The following is a 17,131-nucleotide window of genomic DNA, read 5'->3' as shown; positions in this document are numbered from 1 at the left end:
GTTGTGCCTGATGGACATACGTTGAAGTCCCACAAATTGGGCTATGCAGCCCAGTTACTAGCTGGCTGTGATGGGTAATGAGCTTCAGGGTCCTGGCAGAGAATTTGCAATTAAGGTTGCTTTACAACAGATTAAACCAGAAGCAGTCTGCTCTCCAGAATATTTTATGCTCCACCCTCATGCTCAGCCTTCTCCCTACCTTCTCTTAGTTCAGCAGTTCCTTTTCTTTGACGCTTCCTAGAAATTGTGCCTGCCTAGTGAGGCATCAAAAGACTAGTGAAAACTCAAGAAGTGTGCTCCTCCTAGGTTGCTAAGAGGTCTGGGCCAAAATCAGCCACAGGATTTTGCAGAAGAGAAAGTAACGATCAGCACCTGCTGAATACAGACCCATGAAGGCAACTTAGTACATCTGTGAATTCATGAACTTGGATCCCAAACATATCCAGTCCTGCCTGTTTGTCAGCCACCTTGCCACCATCTTTCTCAGCCCGGTGGCTTTTTCAATAGACATGGATGAAGTGGGGACTTCCACATGCAAACAAGGGTGACCAGCAACCCACGCCCCTTGGATGAAAACTGATCTGGGGAAGACAGGGAAAGCTAGAACAAACATCTCCCCCAACCAATATTCTGCTTCTCTCATTGTCCTGCTCTTTGTCCTGGCATTCTTCACCAGGGACAGAGGAGTCCAAACAGAGTCCAGCTCGGTCTCCCCACTCCATCACCTGTCCTCATTGGCCTCCCTGATCAGTGCCTTCAGGGCAGGGGGCAGCCGAGGAGCTTTAGGGGGTGGTCCAAGGGCCACCATGAGCTCGCTCTTCCGCACCAGGGCGGCCCTCAGCTGCTCTCGCATATCCTCGATTTTGCTCTCCAGCTCCTTCAATTCCCTCTGCTTGGCTTCCTTGCTGTCCTGTTGGGGGTCCTGGCCATTCATGCAGTGCCAAATAGGTCCTGCCCTCTCAACTTCTGAGGCCTCCTCTGGGGTGTTGTCAATGTTGAAGTGCACCCGCTTGTCTTCCTTCTTCATCGCTGTGCCACGGAAGTTATTCCAGTCTGGCTGGCTGGGGGGCGGCTCGGGTTCATCCGGAGGCTTTTGAAGGTTGCATCTTTGGAGGAGAGGAGAGAGAAAGAATTAAGACCAAGAAAGTCATGACATCCCATCTTTTTCTTTAAAAATGGGATTGCAACAATTTAACAATCCCATTAAAAGGACCCGCACCTTTTTACAGGCATGCGCATATATGAAAAGGTACAATGAATTCCAATCATAAGCTCAGTAAAAGATGCACAACATCGGGAAAAATAACAGTAGAGACACAGACCCATTTAGGATGAAAATATATAATTTATGAAACAGCACAGGAATGGGCCTCCTGCAGCCCAAATGAGGCAGTTTGATCCTTTCTGCACCCCTTGGAGCCCTCAAAATGTTCTTCCATAAAGATCAACAAAGGGAGGTAACTTGCTAATTTCAGCAGGAAAACCCAGTGGAAAATGGGCCAAAAATTTAGTCCTGGTCCTTCTGTTGATTTGTTTTTTTCTTTGTCCCATCCCCACATTCCTCAGCTGCCGAAAAAGAAAACGTAACATAGTGTGTTCACCCCAGCCCAAAAAAGATTGCTTGGCAGGGGAGTCTGCAGAGGTGTGTGGTAATGTCTGGAAACTGGCAGGCGTGGCATTGTGATCAAATCCCACCCCCTTGTTTGTGCGTGCCTTAGGCAGCCAGCAGGCCCGTGGCACATACCCATCTTCTGCACCAATTGTGTCCATTCCTGGAATGGGAGACTCTGCCTTGGGCACGAAGCCAGCTGGGTGACCTTGGGCCAGTTGCTCTCTCTCAGCCCTAGGAAGAAGGAGGCAATGGCAAACCACTTCCAAAATCTTGCCGAAAGAAATGGCATGAACCTGTCCAGGTAGTTGCCAGGAGTCAAGACTGACTTGAAGGCACACCCGCACAATAGGTCTAATAGTTCCCCGGCAACTTCACGTATTATTCAGACAAGCATAATGTGGAAAGGGTTGGCAAAACTGCAGAAGAGCTGATGTGAAAAGAATTTACCTTTTCTCCAAATTCAACTTCTTGAGCCTTTGTTCCTCCAGTCCCATGTTTAGAGCCCGGTGTATTTTCTGGATTATGTATATAAATACCACAAAGACATAAAGGCCAGAGATTTGTAAGATGAAGAAAAATAACTGGGAAAAATAACTTCTCTGAGAATAATTGGGAGGAGGCTCAAGGTTTATTATCATTCTTTGCTGTGGTCCGCTGTCATTACTGCTCTCAAATTTTGCATCAATTTTATCATACCATTTTAAATTTGTTCTGCCTCTGTGTCACATTTCAGCAACAATTTAGAAATACATCCTAGTAAACGATCTTGGCTCTGCATATGCATTTCAAATCCTGTCATTTTTCTCAAGGTCTCTCCTTTTTTGAGATTGTAAAATCTCGAACACAAACACAAGCAGCTCCTAAGCCCAAGTAGTCACTGCTTTAGAAGAGAATATCTGTAGCTGAGGGTTGAACCGTAGAGTCCTTGGTGCTCTCTCCTGGAAGCTTGGTAAATATGGTTTACCTCTATGTGCCTGTTAATGGGCATGAAAGCCGGCTGGGTGACCTTGGGCTAGTCGCTCCCTCTCAGCCCAACTCGGTGCAATGTAGTCCAGCCTCCTCGTGGTGCACCCCGGGCAGCGTGACTTGTCACGGCTAAATAGACTACACATCTGGCTGCTGGACTTCACAAGGATTTCCCAGCAACAAAAAGCACCATGAACACCGAACTGCTATGCCATATGACTAAAAAAAACCCTCCTTGCCAGCAATCAACAAACACCCAGATAAGCAAAGATTAACATCAGGATTAACACCAGACAAACAATCTAGCCGGGCACCCCAGGGTTCCGTGAGAGGTCACTAGGGCTTCCCTGGGAGATCACAGTTTATTTAAAAAATTATTTCAAATTCGGGCACCTTCACATTAAAGAGGCAAGTTTAAATTTTTAGTTTAGGAACACTGTTAATGCATCTATACAGGCCTACACATGTAACCAATATAATAACTTTGTAACTTCTGGCCTGTATTTGAGCCTGGATGTGCAGGGGTTCCCCAAGGCCTGGAAAATATTTCAAGGGTTCCTCCAGAGTCAAAAGGTTGAGAAAGGCTGGTCCAGCAGTAAACAATATCCTAATCAAGGAACTACCAACTCAGACAAAACAATCAAGCAGTAAACAACAGCCTAATCAAAGAACTTCCAAGGAGAAAACAACACCCCCACCGACATTGTCAGGCAAGCTACTGTATATAAACAGACAGCAAACCGCACTCCCTTCTAGCACTGAAGGTGTTGCCTGGTCACAACCAAGCCTCAGAGAGCACCAAGGACTCCTCAGTCACTGCTTCCTTTCAGAACAAATTATTGTTCCTCCGCCCTGTGAGACTGAGCCCACACGCAACATGCATTGTATGCACGTCTCCAAGATGACCCCTCACCTGGCTGGTATGGAGCCAGTAATTGAATTTTTTCTTGCGCCGAATGTGAGGCAAGATGAGTCGGTAAAAGATGTGTTCTCCAAAGGAGGTGAGCAGAGAGCCACAGAGTCCAATGCAGAGGAGCACAAAGAGGCCAGAGAAGTGGTAGATCCCCATCTGCAGAGTCTGGAAGTGACAGGGAAAGAAGGAACAGAGGCAGGATTACCCCAGCTGGAATGTTCAAGTTGGAAACACAGTTCCTCGGGCTCATTGGTGTGAATATATAAAACACTGCCCCCCCGCCCAAAGTAAGGATGATCCTCTTGGAATACTTGTGTGCACATTCGTGCACGTTGGGAAGATGCCACCTCCAAAGCAGCTTGGTGCAACCACCTTTTGCTGGTGCATTATCAGTGCATCCGGGTGCACCAGGAAGTCAGAGGGGTGGGAGCAGGCAAGGAGGGGAAGCTCTGTCCCGCAGAGCCTCCATACCTCAGTAACGGCAAAGACCCTTTTCCCGCAGGGCACCATCTTGTACCATTTGTCGTGCAGGAGATCCATGAAGCCGGCCGACTTGTAGCGGCTGATGAACTCGGAGATGTTGGAGGTCAGAGGCGAGTTCTGGGGAAGGCCGATGCCATAGCCTGGCACGGTCCACGAGAATTGGGAGGGGTGTAAAAGAGGAGAAACCCTTTACTTGGAGTGGAACAGCTGTGATAATGGAACACGTGCAGAACGCCCTCCCATTAACCCCAGACATAGGAAGAGCATTTTGCTGGTTTTTGCTGCCACATGCTATTGATCAGCGTTATTTTGATTCAGGGACTCCAGGGAGGTCAAAACAGTCAAGATGGTGGCCATGGCCACATAATCAAGGCCATTATCTTGACTTTTTTGACACACACACACACTGCAGGCGCCCCTATTTTTACTGTAAGGTTTCTGGATACAAAGTGAAGTATTTCATCAACCAATGCATAATTATATTTTGGAGACCCCTGAGAAAGTGCTAAAAAAATAAAATAAAAATCACATTCTCCATGGAAGAAGGAGAAACCTTTGTGCATCTTCCAAGCTTAATATTTCACAGATTCACTTAAAGACTGAGGATACCTGTTTTTAACAGAATGAGCCAATCTGGACTAAAGCCTCATTTGGCTACCGAACCCCTTCCTTGCTCTGCCTCCAGATGCTTTCCCCCGATCCAGATGTTTCTGCCATACCTTCAATAGCAAAAGGCTTCCCAACTGTTAAGAGTTTGCAGTCTGAATCAATGGAGACCTCGTAATCAAGCAAGGATTTATCCATGATGAAGGCATTCAGCTTCGGGGGGTTGGTCCTGGTGAGAAGAAGCAAGTTGCTGTCAAGTTGGGCAGCATAAATTAAGTCTGCAGGTAGTCCTCATTTAATGACTGCCTTGGACAGCAACAGTTTGCAGTTACAACAGTGATGAAGAAGTAACTTTGCGACCATTTACAACCATCACAGCATCTCTCTCTCAGTCACGTGTTCGCTGTTGCAGGTAGTCCTCGACTTACGACAGCAATTGGGGCTGGAATCTCCATCGCTAAGCAATGTGGTTGCAAAGCTCAACATCACATGACCTGCAGTCCCCACTGCTGTCGTTAAGCGAGGATCGTAGGTCATTAAGTGAGCACTTCCTTGCAACTTCCTGCTGGCTTCCAGCAACCAAAGTCAGTGGGAAAGCCGGCAGGAAGTTGCAAAGTAAGTGGCTGCTGCCAGGTGGAAGGGAGTGAGAGGGTGTGCAAGCATACAGGAGTGTGCACGAGTGGTGGGAGAAGTGAGGTGGGGCTTGGGGTGGCTGCTGCCAGGTGGGAGAGGCTGTGCAAGCATACAGGAGTGTGCACGAGTGGCCGGGAAGAGTGCGCAAGGGCCAGTCCAACATCTTGCAGTTCCACCTGTTAGCACAACACAGATGACCGGAGAGAGGAATTATCTGAGCGCCCCCCTCAATCAACTAAGCATGTCCTTAAGGAGAAAGATCTTTCCAGAGGTTTTAAGTGGTCCCCTACAGAAAGCTTTTGAAATGAGATGGGGGGCCACAAAGGCAAGTGCTAGAACTGGAACAGATGCCAATGCACCGCAGCGCCAGCACCTCCTCCCCCAGATTGTCCTCCCCAGGCTCAGCCTGCCTTACTTGAGCATGGTGACCCCTGCAGGGGTGGTGGGGACGCTGTGCCGCCTCATGTACTCGTGCATGTCTGGGAAACTCTTCTTGATGTACTCCTCTGCGCTGCTCTCCCAGACGGTGCCGAAACGAAAACCCTGGGATGGATGGTGGAGCTGCAGAAAGCAGAACTGGGATTAGGCAGTCTCCCCTAGACTTTTGGGGGGGGGTTCTTTTAATGTGGACACTCTTTAAAATGCTTGCAACAGAAATCAGGGTGGAGGGCAAAAGTAGGGAAAGAAATGGAGCAGAAAAGAGGGAAAGGATGAGATTTCATGGGATGTTCCCAAACCAGTAGAGAAAATGTCAGCAACAGAATGATGGTAAACGTCGCAGAAGATTTGGAAACAGGGAGAAAGGCCTGCGGGATTGTGTTCGGGGATTTCAAGAGACGGAGGCAAATCTGGACTTCGGAAATAGCGCACAACAGGGATGAAGATGAGAGTTTTGATTTAGGGGGAAAGCAACTGAAATGAAGTATTTCAACAGGTTTTTAAAAACTGTGCAGGGTGTGGGGCGCGGGGAAGGAGAAAAAGGTTTTCTTCACTCTGATCTCATTTGGTTACTAGGTCAAACTGCCCTGGAGTTGGTGGAATGAATCTTCACCCAAGGAAATACCCGTGTAAGGTTTATTTATTTATTTAATAAATTTATTCACCGCCCATCTCTCCCCAATGGGGGGACTCTGGGCAGCTTACGATAAAACACAATTAAAATATAAAACCATTACAGTTAAAAATACAATAAAAATATAAATATAATAAAATCTACATGGCAAGATGCTACCATCTTGAGGTGACAGCCAAAAACTTCAGTTGTTCTAAAACACTAGATAAATTCATGGAGGAAGGCGATGATGCGTGGAGATATACAAAGGGGTGCTCAAAACTGGCTATACAGGGCCCCCACTTCTAGATGTAGCCTACCACTAAGTATCTTCCGTTGGGGATAAATACCAAAGGAGAGGACTTGTGGGCTTCCCAGAGGTTTTGACCATCCTGGAACATCAAGGGGAGAAGGAGACTGGAGTCAGCAAACTTTGGTTAGATGCAACACAATTATTCCTTTTTTGAATGGTCAACAAAGATGGAAGGTGATGGAGGGGAAGCCAAGCTCAACCATGGGACACAGCCAAAGCAGAGGCAGAGAAGCAATTTGGAGGAAAGAGGAAGATGGAGAAGAACTTGAGCAAGACAGGGAGACAAGGCAGGACACTGTGAAAGAAGGGCAAGGAGCACAGAAGGAAAGTCTCTGCTCAACCTTGGGATCATGAATCCCAGAGAGTTCCTCAAAGGTTTTTTCGCCCACCATCACTGCGGCCAAGTTGGCTGTGTAGCTGGAAAGGACTAAGAGGCAGAAGATAGCCCAGAGGTTCATGAGGAAACGGCCAGTCCAGCATTTGGGTGTCTTGCTGGAGACAGTGCGCCCAAAAAGAATGGCATAGCAGAGGTTCAGGGCTGAGGAGTAGGAGAAGATCTTCATGCGGTTGCGGCCATGGGGGGTCATGCCATAGGGGCTCTTCCATTCATACAAGGTGAGGAAGAGGGCCGTCATGTGGAGGGCCACAAAGATGCCCACCCACATGGTCCAGTGCAGTGGCCACATGAAGGCCCCGATGGGCGATGCTGTGTCCCGGATCCTCACCAGGATGCCCAAGCTGGTGGAGAAGAAAGGGCTGGTGAAGTCGATCACTTGGCTCCGGGCCGAATTGATACTGAAGGATGTCACCGCCATATGGGCCGTGCCACTCAGGAGATCTCCTACCAGCCCTGTCCAGCGCCCATTCTTCCAGGCCCCGTACTTTCCATCTCCCACAATGTAGAGGTCAAAGTCAAAGGGCAAGTCTTCGGACAGCTTCTCCAAGAGGTCGATGCAGTAGCCATAGCAGCATTTTCGGTAGTCCATGGGCACGGAGCCATTCTCTGAGTTCAGCTCCTCAAAGAGGGCGTCGAGCACGGAAGAGTCATTGGTGTGAGGATCTAGGCACAGTTGCCCAGCTGGACAGTTGCCCTCTTCATCTACCTGGAAAGAGCACCAATTAATACCTTTTAAATATAAAGCAGAAGGTAAAAGTGGCTGACCAGGAGAAGCATGTAGATCAGCATTCTCTAACCAGACGCCCTCCAAATCTGTTAGATCCCAGCTCCTTGCGACTGGATTTAGGGAATTAAAGGCCTCCCTGCCAGGTGGAAGGTCACTCAAAAGGGGAAACTCTTTTAAAGCTGTGCTTCAAAATCAGAATGAAGTATGCCACAAATTAGCTAGGACACCGAGGTTAAATGTTCTTCTGCAGCGTCTGCAGGAGAGGTCACAAAAGTCAAGATGCCGTCCACCCCGTCTTACTGAAGCTCTACCCCTTTTAATGTGCATTTATGTATTTATTATATTTAATTATTCATTAAATGTATAAGGCTGCCCAACTCCATCATGGCCTGGGGGTGTACCCACCCATTTAAACAATATGGAAGACCAGCAAGTATTTGGTGGGAAAATAACCACAATCTCTGACAAACCATTATTATGCATGGAGGCTACTCTCACCTAAGGCCTGGGGGAACAGTCATGTTTTAAACACTCATTTAAACAAGAGGGGTGGTGGTGGTGGTGAAACAGGTCTGGGGGATGTCGTTCCAGAGGGGACACACTAAAACACAGAAGGCACATCTGATGCACGTAAAAAAGAGGAGGGGCTTTGCTCACATGGCCCTCCGACGCAGACCAAACTTGGGAAGCAAAGACACACAAGCTTATACTACTTTTATTATAAGGTTATAGTAACAGTATCATGCAAGTCTGAATGCACTTCCCCCCTCCCTCCCTTTATCTTCATGGGAATTAGGGAGGGGCTTGTCTGAGACATTTTCTCAGATTACACTTCTGCCCTGGACTCAGGTTTCTCTTATCTGACCATTGTCCTGGTTGCGGCTCTACCTCCTGTTCCTCAGGGTTATTCCCACTTCTCATTCCTCATGGTTGACATCTTGCCCTTTTTGATACCCTCCCCTGGATGCCCCTGAGTTCTGCACAGAATGTGATGCAACGCATTTTGTGTGTGTGTGTGTGTGTGTGTAAGCTGCCTTGTGTGTTAATTTTACCTCCCTCCCCAAATGCTTGCCTTGTGTATTTTTTTGCAAAAAGATAAAGATCTAAAATAGGAGGGAGAACCACCACCACCACCACAAAATAGCGAATGTTTTTAATTAACTGCTTCAGAACATTTCATTTGAATGCTTTGGCTCACTATTAGTTTCACTTTAAAAGCCATTTTGCATATATTCTGCATTTAGAAAATGGGAGCAAAAGTGGAATAAATAATAATGAAGGAACCCAGGAATCCCAGATTGTTTGGAACACAGCCTGAAACCCAGCACTTCTCTTAGGGACTGAATATGTTATGTTATTAATACTTATGAAAATAATTATGAAACACAATGCGAAAGTTCACAGGCCGTTGCTGTTTTAAAAGAAAGAAGTGGCTTTTTGTATACTCACTGGTAAGAGAGAGAACATGCATTAAAAAAAATGGGGAAAGTATCCAGAATAGGCAATTTAGAGCTGTATTGTTGGAATTCCAACTGCATTTGCTCCCAGGCAAGGGATAGTGAAAATAATAATCCAAAATATTTGGAGAAGATCATGTTGCTTATCAAGCATCAGAAAATAGAAGTATATTTTTCGATCATTGCTTATTCTGAAATTGTTGTTTTATTTCAGAGAAAAAGCCTACAAACTAATTTGGCAACAGGGGCGTCCAGGGGAAGACTGGTGGCTGCAACATGCATATAAAAGACAACAACATAGTTGTCAGCTTGACTTTTTCACACACACACACCCACACACCCACCCTGCTGAACATTTTTTGCTAAGCATGGTGTGCAATAAAAAAATGCTGGGGAGGGAAAAATACAGGGGGGCAGAGGGAACTAATCAGAGAATTATAGAATTGTAGAGCTAGAAGGGACTCCAAAGGTAATTTAGTCTCATCCTCTGCAATGTACAGGAAAATTAATTAACTCGTCCTCGAAAGGTGGCTAGGGGATCTCCAGGGATCTCCAGAGATGGAGAACCCACAACCCTCATAGGTAGACTCTTCCACTGTTTTAAAAAGATTTTACTGTCAGGAAGTTTTTCCTTAAATTTAAACACTGAAGCCTGGGTCATGACACAACATGAACCATACAGGTAGGCCTTGAGTTACGATGGCAGTTGGGACTGGGATTGCCATTGCTATGCGATGTGGTCATAAAGCACGACGTCACGTGACCACATCGCTTAGTGACGACAATCCTGGCAGTCCCAGTTGCTGTTGTAACCCCAAGACACACAGGTCGTTAAGCAGGAGGCGGCAGGAATCCCAGGCAAGGAGCACAGGGGTGCCATGGAGGGTGCCACAAGGTATAGGGGGAGGCCCTCAGAGGCCCGAGGCAGGCTGTGGGTAAGTGCAGGGAGGCTGGGGGAAGCAGGGTGTGGCGCCGCACAAGCGCAGGGAGACCAGAGGAAGCAGGGCAGGGAGTCGTACCAGCGCGGGGAGGCTGAGGGAAGGAGGCTGTGGCACTGTGCGAGTGCAGGAAGGACGGGGTGCTTACTGGAGTGACTTGTGACCTTCCCTGCCAGATTCCCCATTGAATTTGCTTGTGGGAAGCCGGCAGGTAAGGTTACAAATGGAGATCACATGACTGCAGGGCGCTGCAACCGTCATTAAGTGCAAGCCAGTTGCCAAGCATCCAAATCATGATCGTGCGACTGTGGGGGTGGTGTGACAGCTGGAACTTCAAGGACTGATCTGGGAGACAGTGGGGGACAGGGAGGCCTGGCGTGCTGTGGTCCATGGTGTCACGAAGAGTCGGATATAACTCATGACTGAACAACAACAACTTGTTCAGCGCCATCACAACTTCAAACAGTTGCTGAACGAGTGGTCGGTAAGCAAGGACAACCTGTATGGTTGTATGCAATGTTGTATGCAATGTTGGGATGTGCATCTGAATAGCTAGCGTTTGCCTTGTGATATTGTGATGCCTGTTTCATCATGTTTTGGGGTTGTATCACAGTTTGCACCAGATACTTATGCAGAAAAAGAGACTAGGCCCTGCATTCCCCATCTGGCTCTCTTGGGATATGCAGGACTACAATATCCATTGTTCCCAGCCAATCTCTTCTGCATGTGGATGATTGATGTTATAATCAGCACATCTGGAGAATGCCAAGTTGACTGATGGCTGTTATACATTGCATAATTTTATATTTTTAAAGAGGGAAACGTTTGTAAGACATTCAGCTTTGCTCAGCTGGTGCCATGTCTCAAATGCGCCTACGCACCTCCCGGGTGAAGACAAATGGGTGTTCCACCAAGGTCACCACCCGCAGCTTCATGCGCGAGAAGCCCCCGCCCTCAGCCTGGTTCTTGCGCTGCAGGTGCTGCGGCCAGCTGCCCTCTTCCGCCTCCATTTCACCCCCCTTCCAGCTCCCCACGGTCACCCACGTGGGCTGGCCCACCGAATCCCTCAGCAGGCTCCAGATTTTGTAGTGACGGTCAGTGTGGACGTGAGACGTGTTGCGCACAAAGACCTCGCCTGTCTGGCCATGGAAAGATGTGTTAGCTAAAAACCTGGAAGTAAGGAGAAACAAAAACAGGAATCTTGAGCTTCTAAAACACTCTGCTCCATTCTGCTGCTAACCGGTGGAAGCCTTTACCAAATACAGTTGGGTAATATTTAACCCTAACCCTGTGTGTGTGTACATTAAGCTGGATTGTTAAGCAAATCACAGTGGTCATTAAGCCAATTCAGCTTTCCCAATGGGCGTTTGTTTTGCCAAAAAATGGCAAAAAAGTCACAAAACACAATCATGTGACCGTGGGATGCTGCAACCAGTCGTAAATGCGAGCTGGTTGCCAAGCGCCCAAAATGCAATCATGTGACCGTGAGGGGGTGATGCAATGTTTTTGCAACGCTCGGAAGTGCTTTACAGGCTGTAATGCACCCATTCTGAGGCTGTTGTAACTTCGGACCATCATTAAACGAATAGTCATAAGTCGAGGACTACCTGTAGTGGCCCCTGTTTCTATCTGAGTTTGACACATCTGGTTTAGATGCACTTTGCAAATAAACTTGGTGCCCTCTGAATTAGTTGGGATTTCATCCCTCATAATTCTAATTTCATGCCACCATAATTAACCAAACTAGTTTAATTTCTTACATGCAGACCTGATGGAAATACAGAAACATGATCTAACAGCAAGCCTCAGGGATGCTTGCCTGTTGCACCTCTGCATGAGTCTCTGCAGAATTCCTTTTCCTCAGAGAAGGCTGTCCATTGCATATTAGTGGCCTTGCCAAGAACATACAGAGAAATGTGTGTATGCTGAAAGAAGAGGGAACTATTACTACCAATCGAAGCGAATATTTGCAGCTCAGGGTTGAACTATGGAGTCCTTGGTGCTCTCTGAGCCTGGTTGTTTTCTTGCAGACATTTCATTGCCAGACTAGGCAACACCTTCAGTGCGAACAGGGAGCGGGCCTTGCTCTCAGTTTATACACCGTGGCTTGCCCTGCCTGTGTGGTGGGGGTGTTGTTCTCTCCTTGGGAATTCCAAGCAGCAAACAATAGCCCAATCAAAGAACTCCCAAGGAGAGAACAACACCCCCACCAACACAGGCAGGGCAAGCCACCGTGTATAAACTGAGAGCAAGGCCCCCTCCCTGTTCACACTGAAGGTGTTACCTAGTCTGGCAATGAAACGTCTGCAAGAAAACAACCAGGCTCAGAGAGCACCAAGGACTCCACGGAACTATTACTCCTCAGTATCCAAAAACCAGCTATCAGGAGTAGCTTACTCACCGGGAAAGGTAGAGCCCAGAGGACTCAGAGTCCACAACGTGTTTGTCGTTGCAATTCACCATGCTCTGGATGAGGGCGAGATCAGGTCGAAGGTAGACAGCTCGAGAAATGGCCCGGGACACCAGCTCTATTGCGTCCTGGATAAAGTGTTCCAGGGAGGGCCTGTCCACCTCCCCAAAGGCCAAGAGACCCAGGGGCAGCCCCTCGGTCTGCAGCTCATCCACGTTCTGTGGTTGCCCCAGAATCCAGTGGAACTGCTGAATTACCCCCAGCTCCTTTGCCATCCGGAAGATTTGCTGGGAGAGTCGGGCGTTGCAGCCAAAGAGCAAAGCTGGGCCGGGCAATTCGCGGTATTCCTCCAAGTGCCGACGAAGATGGCGAGCCGCTTCCCTCTCATCAAGGGAGCTCAGGTCAACCACAACTGTCTTCTCGAGGTTGGCATGGCTGGTCCAGAGGTCAACGAAGCCAGAGGCATCCCACGCTTGGCACAAAACTAGAGTGACATCTTGCCAACGGTTGGTGTGGAAGATGGTGACCAGTAAGTCCAGGAGAGTCTCAAAGTCACTGCATCGGTCCATGTGGAGATGGAAGGGGTTCTGCAAGAAGGAGTTGGGAGGGCGAAAGAAAGCAAGCAAGAACAATTTCAGAGGAGAGATTTTTCTACCACGAGCTTCGCAACAGAGACAGGGAGTTTGCAACCCCCAGGCTGAAGTTACAGGAAGGGAGATCTTGTTACAACACTTGAAAAAAGCATCTTAACAGCAAGAACACTCAGACTGTGGAGCCAAGACCCAGAGGGGTCCTCTTTGTCAGATGTCTTCAAGCAGAGGCTGGGCAGCTGTCTGTCAGGGATGAATCTGGCCCCAACCCTGCTGTCCTTCAACAGAACCTTAAAGATGAAGCTCTTTCCACAGGGTGTGGGCTGGGGTGTTGTGTGAACCCACCTATGAGACTGAGGTTGCCTGTAGCTTAGTGGTTGTTGTTCCTACCCTCTTCTGGCATGATCACTTTAATTGATTATATTGTTTTAACTCTTGTAAATTGCCCAGAGTTCTCTGTGAATGGGTGGCCACGGAAGCTGAAGGGAAGGGAAGGGAAGGGAGTAAATGGATGAGGAAGGGATTAAATGGGTGAGGAAGGGAAGGGAAGGGATTAAATAGATGAGGAAGGGAAGGGAAGGGAAGGGATTAAATGGATGAGGAAGGGAAGGGAAGGGATTAAATGGATGAGGAAGGGAAGGGAAGAGAGTAAATGGATGAGGAAGGGAAGGGAAGGGAGTAAATGGATGAGGAAGGGAAGGGAAGGGATGAGAAGGGAAACCTGATTGGGCCTGATGGCTTCAGTTTCCCCTTCATCTGTAGGTTTCTATGAACCTTGTCCTACACATAAAAGCCAAAGTTGTACAACATTTTGAGATCCCTTTTGTTTTTTGCCTACTAAAATAATACCTTGAATGGGTGTGAGGAGGCTGCTAAGGTTGCCACAGTCTCAGTGTGGCTCACCTGTGAGAAGTCTTTTGCTTAGATCATGATCTGAGCACAGAAAAGTGACAAATATCAGATAGAGGTTTCAGTTTAGTAGAAAGCTTAGCTAGGATGGGGAGTCTGCAGGGTCAAAATCTGCAAGATGGCAGGCACAACGTCATAATAAAAATCCTGCAACTTTTGTACATGGGCAGGCCGGGTTCACACAACACTGTAAACCCTGACCAAGGTTAACAAAATACAATGGTTGTGTTCACATAAAACACTGCATCCAAACAAAAACCCTAAATGGTGGCTCAGTGTGATGGGCCTGGTTCATACAACATGCTAAAACAATGTCAGGATTACTAAAACATGCTGAACCACTAATTATTCAATCCCCTTTTAGCCAGGGTTCAAGAGCTGTGCAAACCCAGCTCTTGAAGCAATCTGGGCAATGTTTGTGGTCAGAAGCTGGAGGGAGAATTCAGTGACTGGCACACAATCACACGAGTTCACCACACACTAACCCAAATGAGCCGCATGTGACACTTGGAAAAAAGGACAGTTTTGGTTTCACAGTCACAGCCACAACCATCTTGGCTTTTTTGATCCTGTGAGGCTCAGTTTAGCTGCTTTAATAGGCTCTGTAAAATGTGTCCATGTCCTCTAAACCAGTGTTTCTTAAAGTGTGTCCTAGGACCCTTGGGGGTTCCCCAAGACCCTCTCTGGGGTCCACAAAATCAAAATTATTTGCCAACCTATGCTGAAAAATAAGACAATATTAAAATCCCATCAAACAATTGTGAGAAGCGGTAGTGTCCATTTTAATTTTTAATATGGCAAATATCGATGAATATAACCCGTATAAACAAAAGCTCTTTTGAGGTCCTCTATAATTTTTAAAAGTGGGAAGGGAGAGAAAAAAGTTTAAGGATCACCAATCTAAACTGTATCAACATGAGGACAGCATTTGAAAGAAGCTCCCCTCAGAATTCTGTCTTGCAGCTCCCCAAATCAAACATTACTAGGAGTCCAAAACCTCTGCTTCATCTTTTCCTACGAATAAAAGCTTTGAAAATATAACCTGCTTTATATATACCAATAAATTGATTGATCCACATAGCCCAGAGGTTGCCTCAGTTCCTCATCAAATGAAAGGCTTTGTGAAAGTTGTCTTAAGTGCCTGCTTAAAAGTACAGAGGGGGACCCCTATTTATTTCTGACCCCACCCCCCATTGAATTACTGGTGAATATGCAGTATGTAATTGTAATGATTGCCTACTCTAATAGACTCAGACTCACAAGCAGGAATTTACTGATATCTGATTTATTAAAGAATAGTATGCAAATACAGAGAAAGCTGAGAATGAGCAAAAGCGCGCCAAATACAAACTAAAAACCCTCGGCTCAATCATAATCCCTCCCCTCACCCTGCCGTTGCAAACTCCCCCCCCCCCAGGTGCTGGTAACCGTTTCTGCTGATGTCCTGGGAAAGGAACCTTGAACACACGAGATAACCCAAACACATTCCAATCCAGCTGCTAACATACAACAATCCCACGAGATGGAATCCTCCTCCCTTCCCAGATGAAACACGCATCAGCCAAATGACATGCAAAACGTTACGATGTACCAGCAACATTGGAACGGTGAACATGACATACCGCCCCCCCAAAAATATCAAGGAGCAGGTTTCACAGGATAAGCTAGATGAAAGCGTTGAACTAAAAGAGGAGATTGAACATCACGGGCAGACACCCACTCAGGGTGGGGAAAGTGTTTCCACCGAATGAGGTACTGCAGGGTGCCATGAAGTCTGCGAGAATCAAGGACCTCCTTCACCTCAAAATGTTGCTGCCCGTCAATCATGATCAGAGCAGGAGGTGGGGGTTGCGGATGCCAATGATCGGGGTGGTTGACAGGCTTGAGCAAGCTGCAATGAAAAACAGGATGTAAACGCTTCAGATTGTGTGGCAAATCCAGTTTAAATGTGACAGGGTTCACAACGCCCACAATGGGAAATGGACCAACAAATTTAGGAGCCAACTTCTTTGAGGGCTGAGGGGATTTAATGAACTTGGTGGAAAGGTAGACCTTATCACCAACTTTAAAAGCAGGTTGCAGGGCTCGTCGCTTATCGGCGTGCAGTTTATAGGCAGATTGGGCATCAGCCAACGCCCGTTGAATTACCGGCCATGAATCAGCCAGGTGAGCAGCCCAATCAGAAGCAGAGGAAGGCTGCGTGGAGGGCTGAGGCAAGTCAGGAATGGGAACAAAGTCCCGGCCAAACACAGTACGGAAAGGGGTGTGCCCCGTGCTCTGATGGACGGCGTTGTTATAAGCCACTTCAGCAAAAGGCAGCAGATCAACCCAATTGTCCTGCTGATAGTTGACAAATGCCCGCAAAAATTGCTCCAGGGTCAAATTAAGAGCCTCCGTAGATCCGTCAGTCTCCGGATGTGACGCAATGGACACCTGCTTGGTGCCCACCAGCTTCAAAAATGCCCTCCAAAATTGGGAAGTAAACTGTGTTCCGCGGTCCGTGACCAAGCGGGAGGGGCTCCCGTGAATCCGGTAGATGTGGACTAGAAAAAGGCGGGCCAACTGCTGCGCAGACGGAATGGAAGCACATGGAATAAAATGGGCTTGCTTAGAAAAGTAGTCCTTCACCACCCAAATCACAGTCTTTCTCTGACTAGGAGGCAAATCCACAATGAAATCCATGGAAACCTCCTCCCAAGGATGGAAGGGGCTGGCCACCGGCTGCAGTAGCCCTTGCGGTTTGCCCCCCTTCCGTTTAGACATGGCACAGACAGGACAAGAAGCAACATAACTTTTTACATCACGTCTCAATGTGGGCCACCAGAATTGGCGGCGCACGAGGTGTAAGGTTTTGACAAACCCAAAATGACCAGCCACTTTATCATCATGAGACTGAATCAATATTTCCCTTCGCAAACCGTCAGGGACATAGAGGCGGTTCTGCTTCCAAGCGAAGCCTCTGTCAAATGTAACATTGTCTCTATTCGCTTGCAACCAAGTGTCAGATTTCAGCTCTAGCAGAAACTGTTGTTGCAATTGCGAGGGAATTGGCGTTCTTCCCCCAGCTGGTGAAACCGAAGCTGGGGGCAGCTGTGCATGAGTCTGACTGCGTGTGACAGCTTGCAA

General features: G+C 47.6%; 1 protein-coding gene across 1 annotated transcript in view; it reads right to left on the bottom strand.

The window, feature by feature from the left end:
• Positions 1-17,131, bottom strand: part of GRIN3B (glutamate ionotropic receptor NMDA type subunit 3B) — a 44,787-nt gene continuing 27,656 nt past the window's right edge. The window contains exons 2-10 of the mRNA XM_063290814.1: positions 12,498-13,093; positions 10,978-11,266; positions 6,919-7,680; positions 5,629-5,774; positions 4,694-4,809; positions 3,963-4,114; positions 3,492-3,656; positions 2,060-2,127; positions 1-1,106 (exon numbers count right to left, since the gene is read on the bottom strand). Coding sequence (XP_063146884.1) covers positions 722-1,106; positions 2,060-2,127; positions 3,492-3,656; positions 3,963-4,114; positions 4,694-4,809; positions 5,629-5,774; positions 6,919-7,680; positions 10,978-11,266; positions 12,498-13,093 — 2,679 coding nt within the window. The 3' untranslated portion in view covers positions 1-721. The remainder of the gene's footprint in view (positions 1,107-2,059; positions 2,128-3,491; positions 3,657-3,962; positions 4,115-4,693; positions 4,810-5,628; positions 5,775-6,918; positions 7,681-10,977; positions 11,267-12,497; positions 13,094-17,131) is intronic.

The sequence above is a fragment of the Candoia aspera genome, chromosome 1, assembly GCF_035149785.1.
Source record: "Candoia aspera isolate rCanAsp1 chromosome 1, rCanAsp1.hap2, whole genome shotgun sequence".
Lineage (NCBI taxonomy): Eukaryota > Metazoa > Chordata > Lepidosauria > Squamata > Boidae > Candoia > Candoia aspera.
The sequence above is the reverse complement of the archived record's forward strand: the minus strand, read 5'-3'. Positions and strand labels throughout refer to the sequence as shown.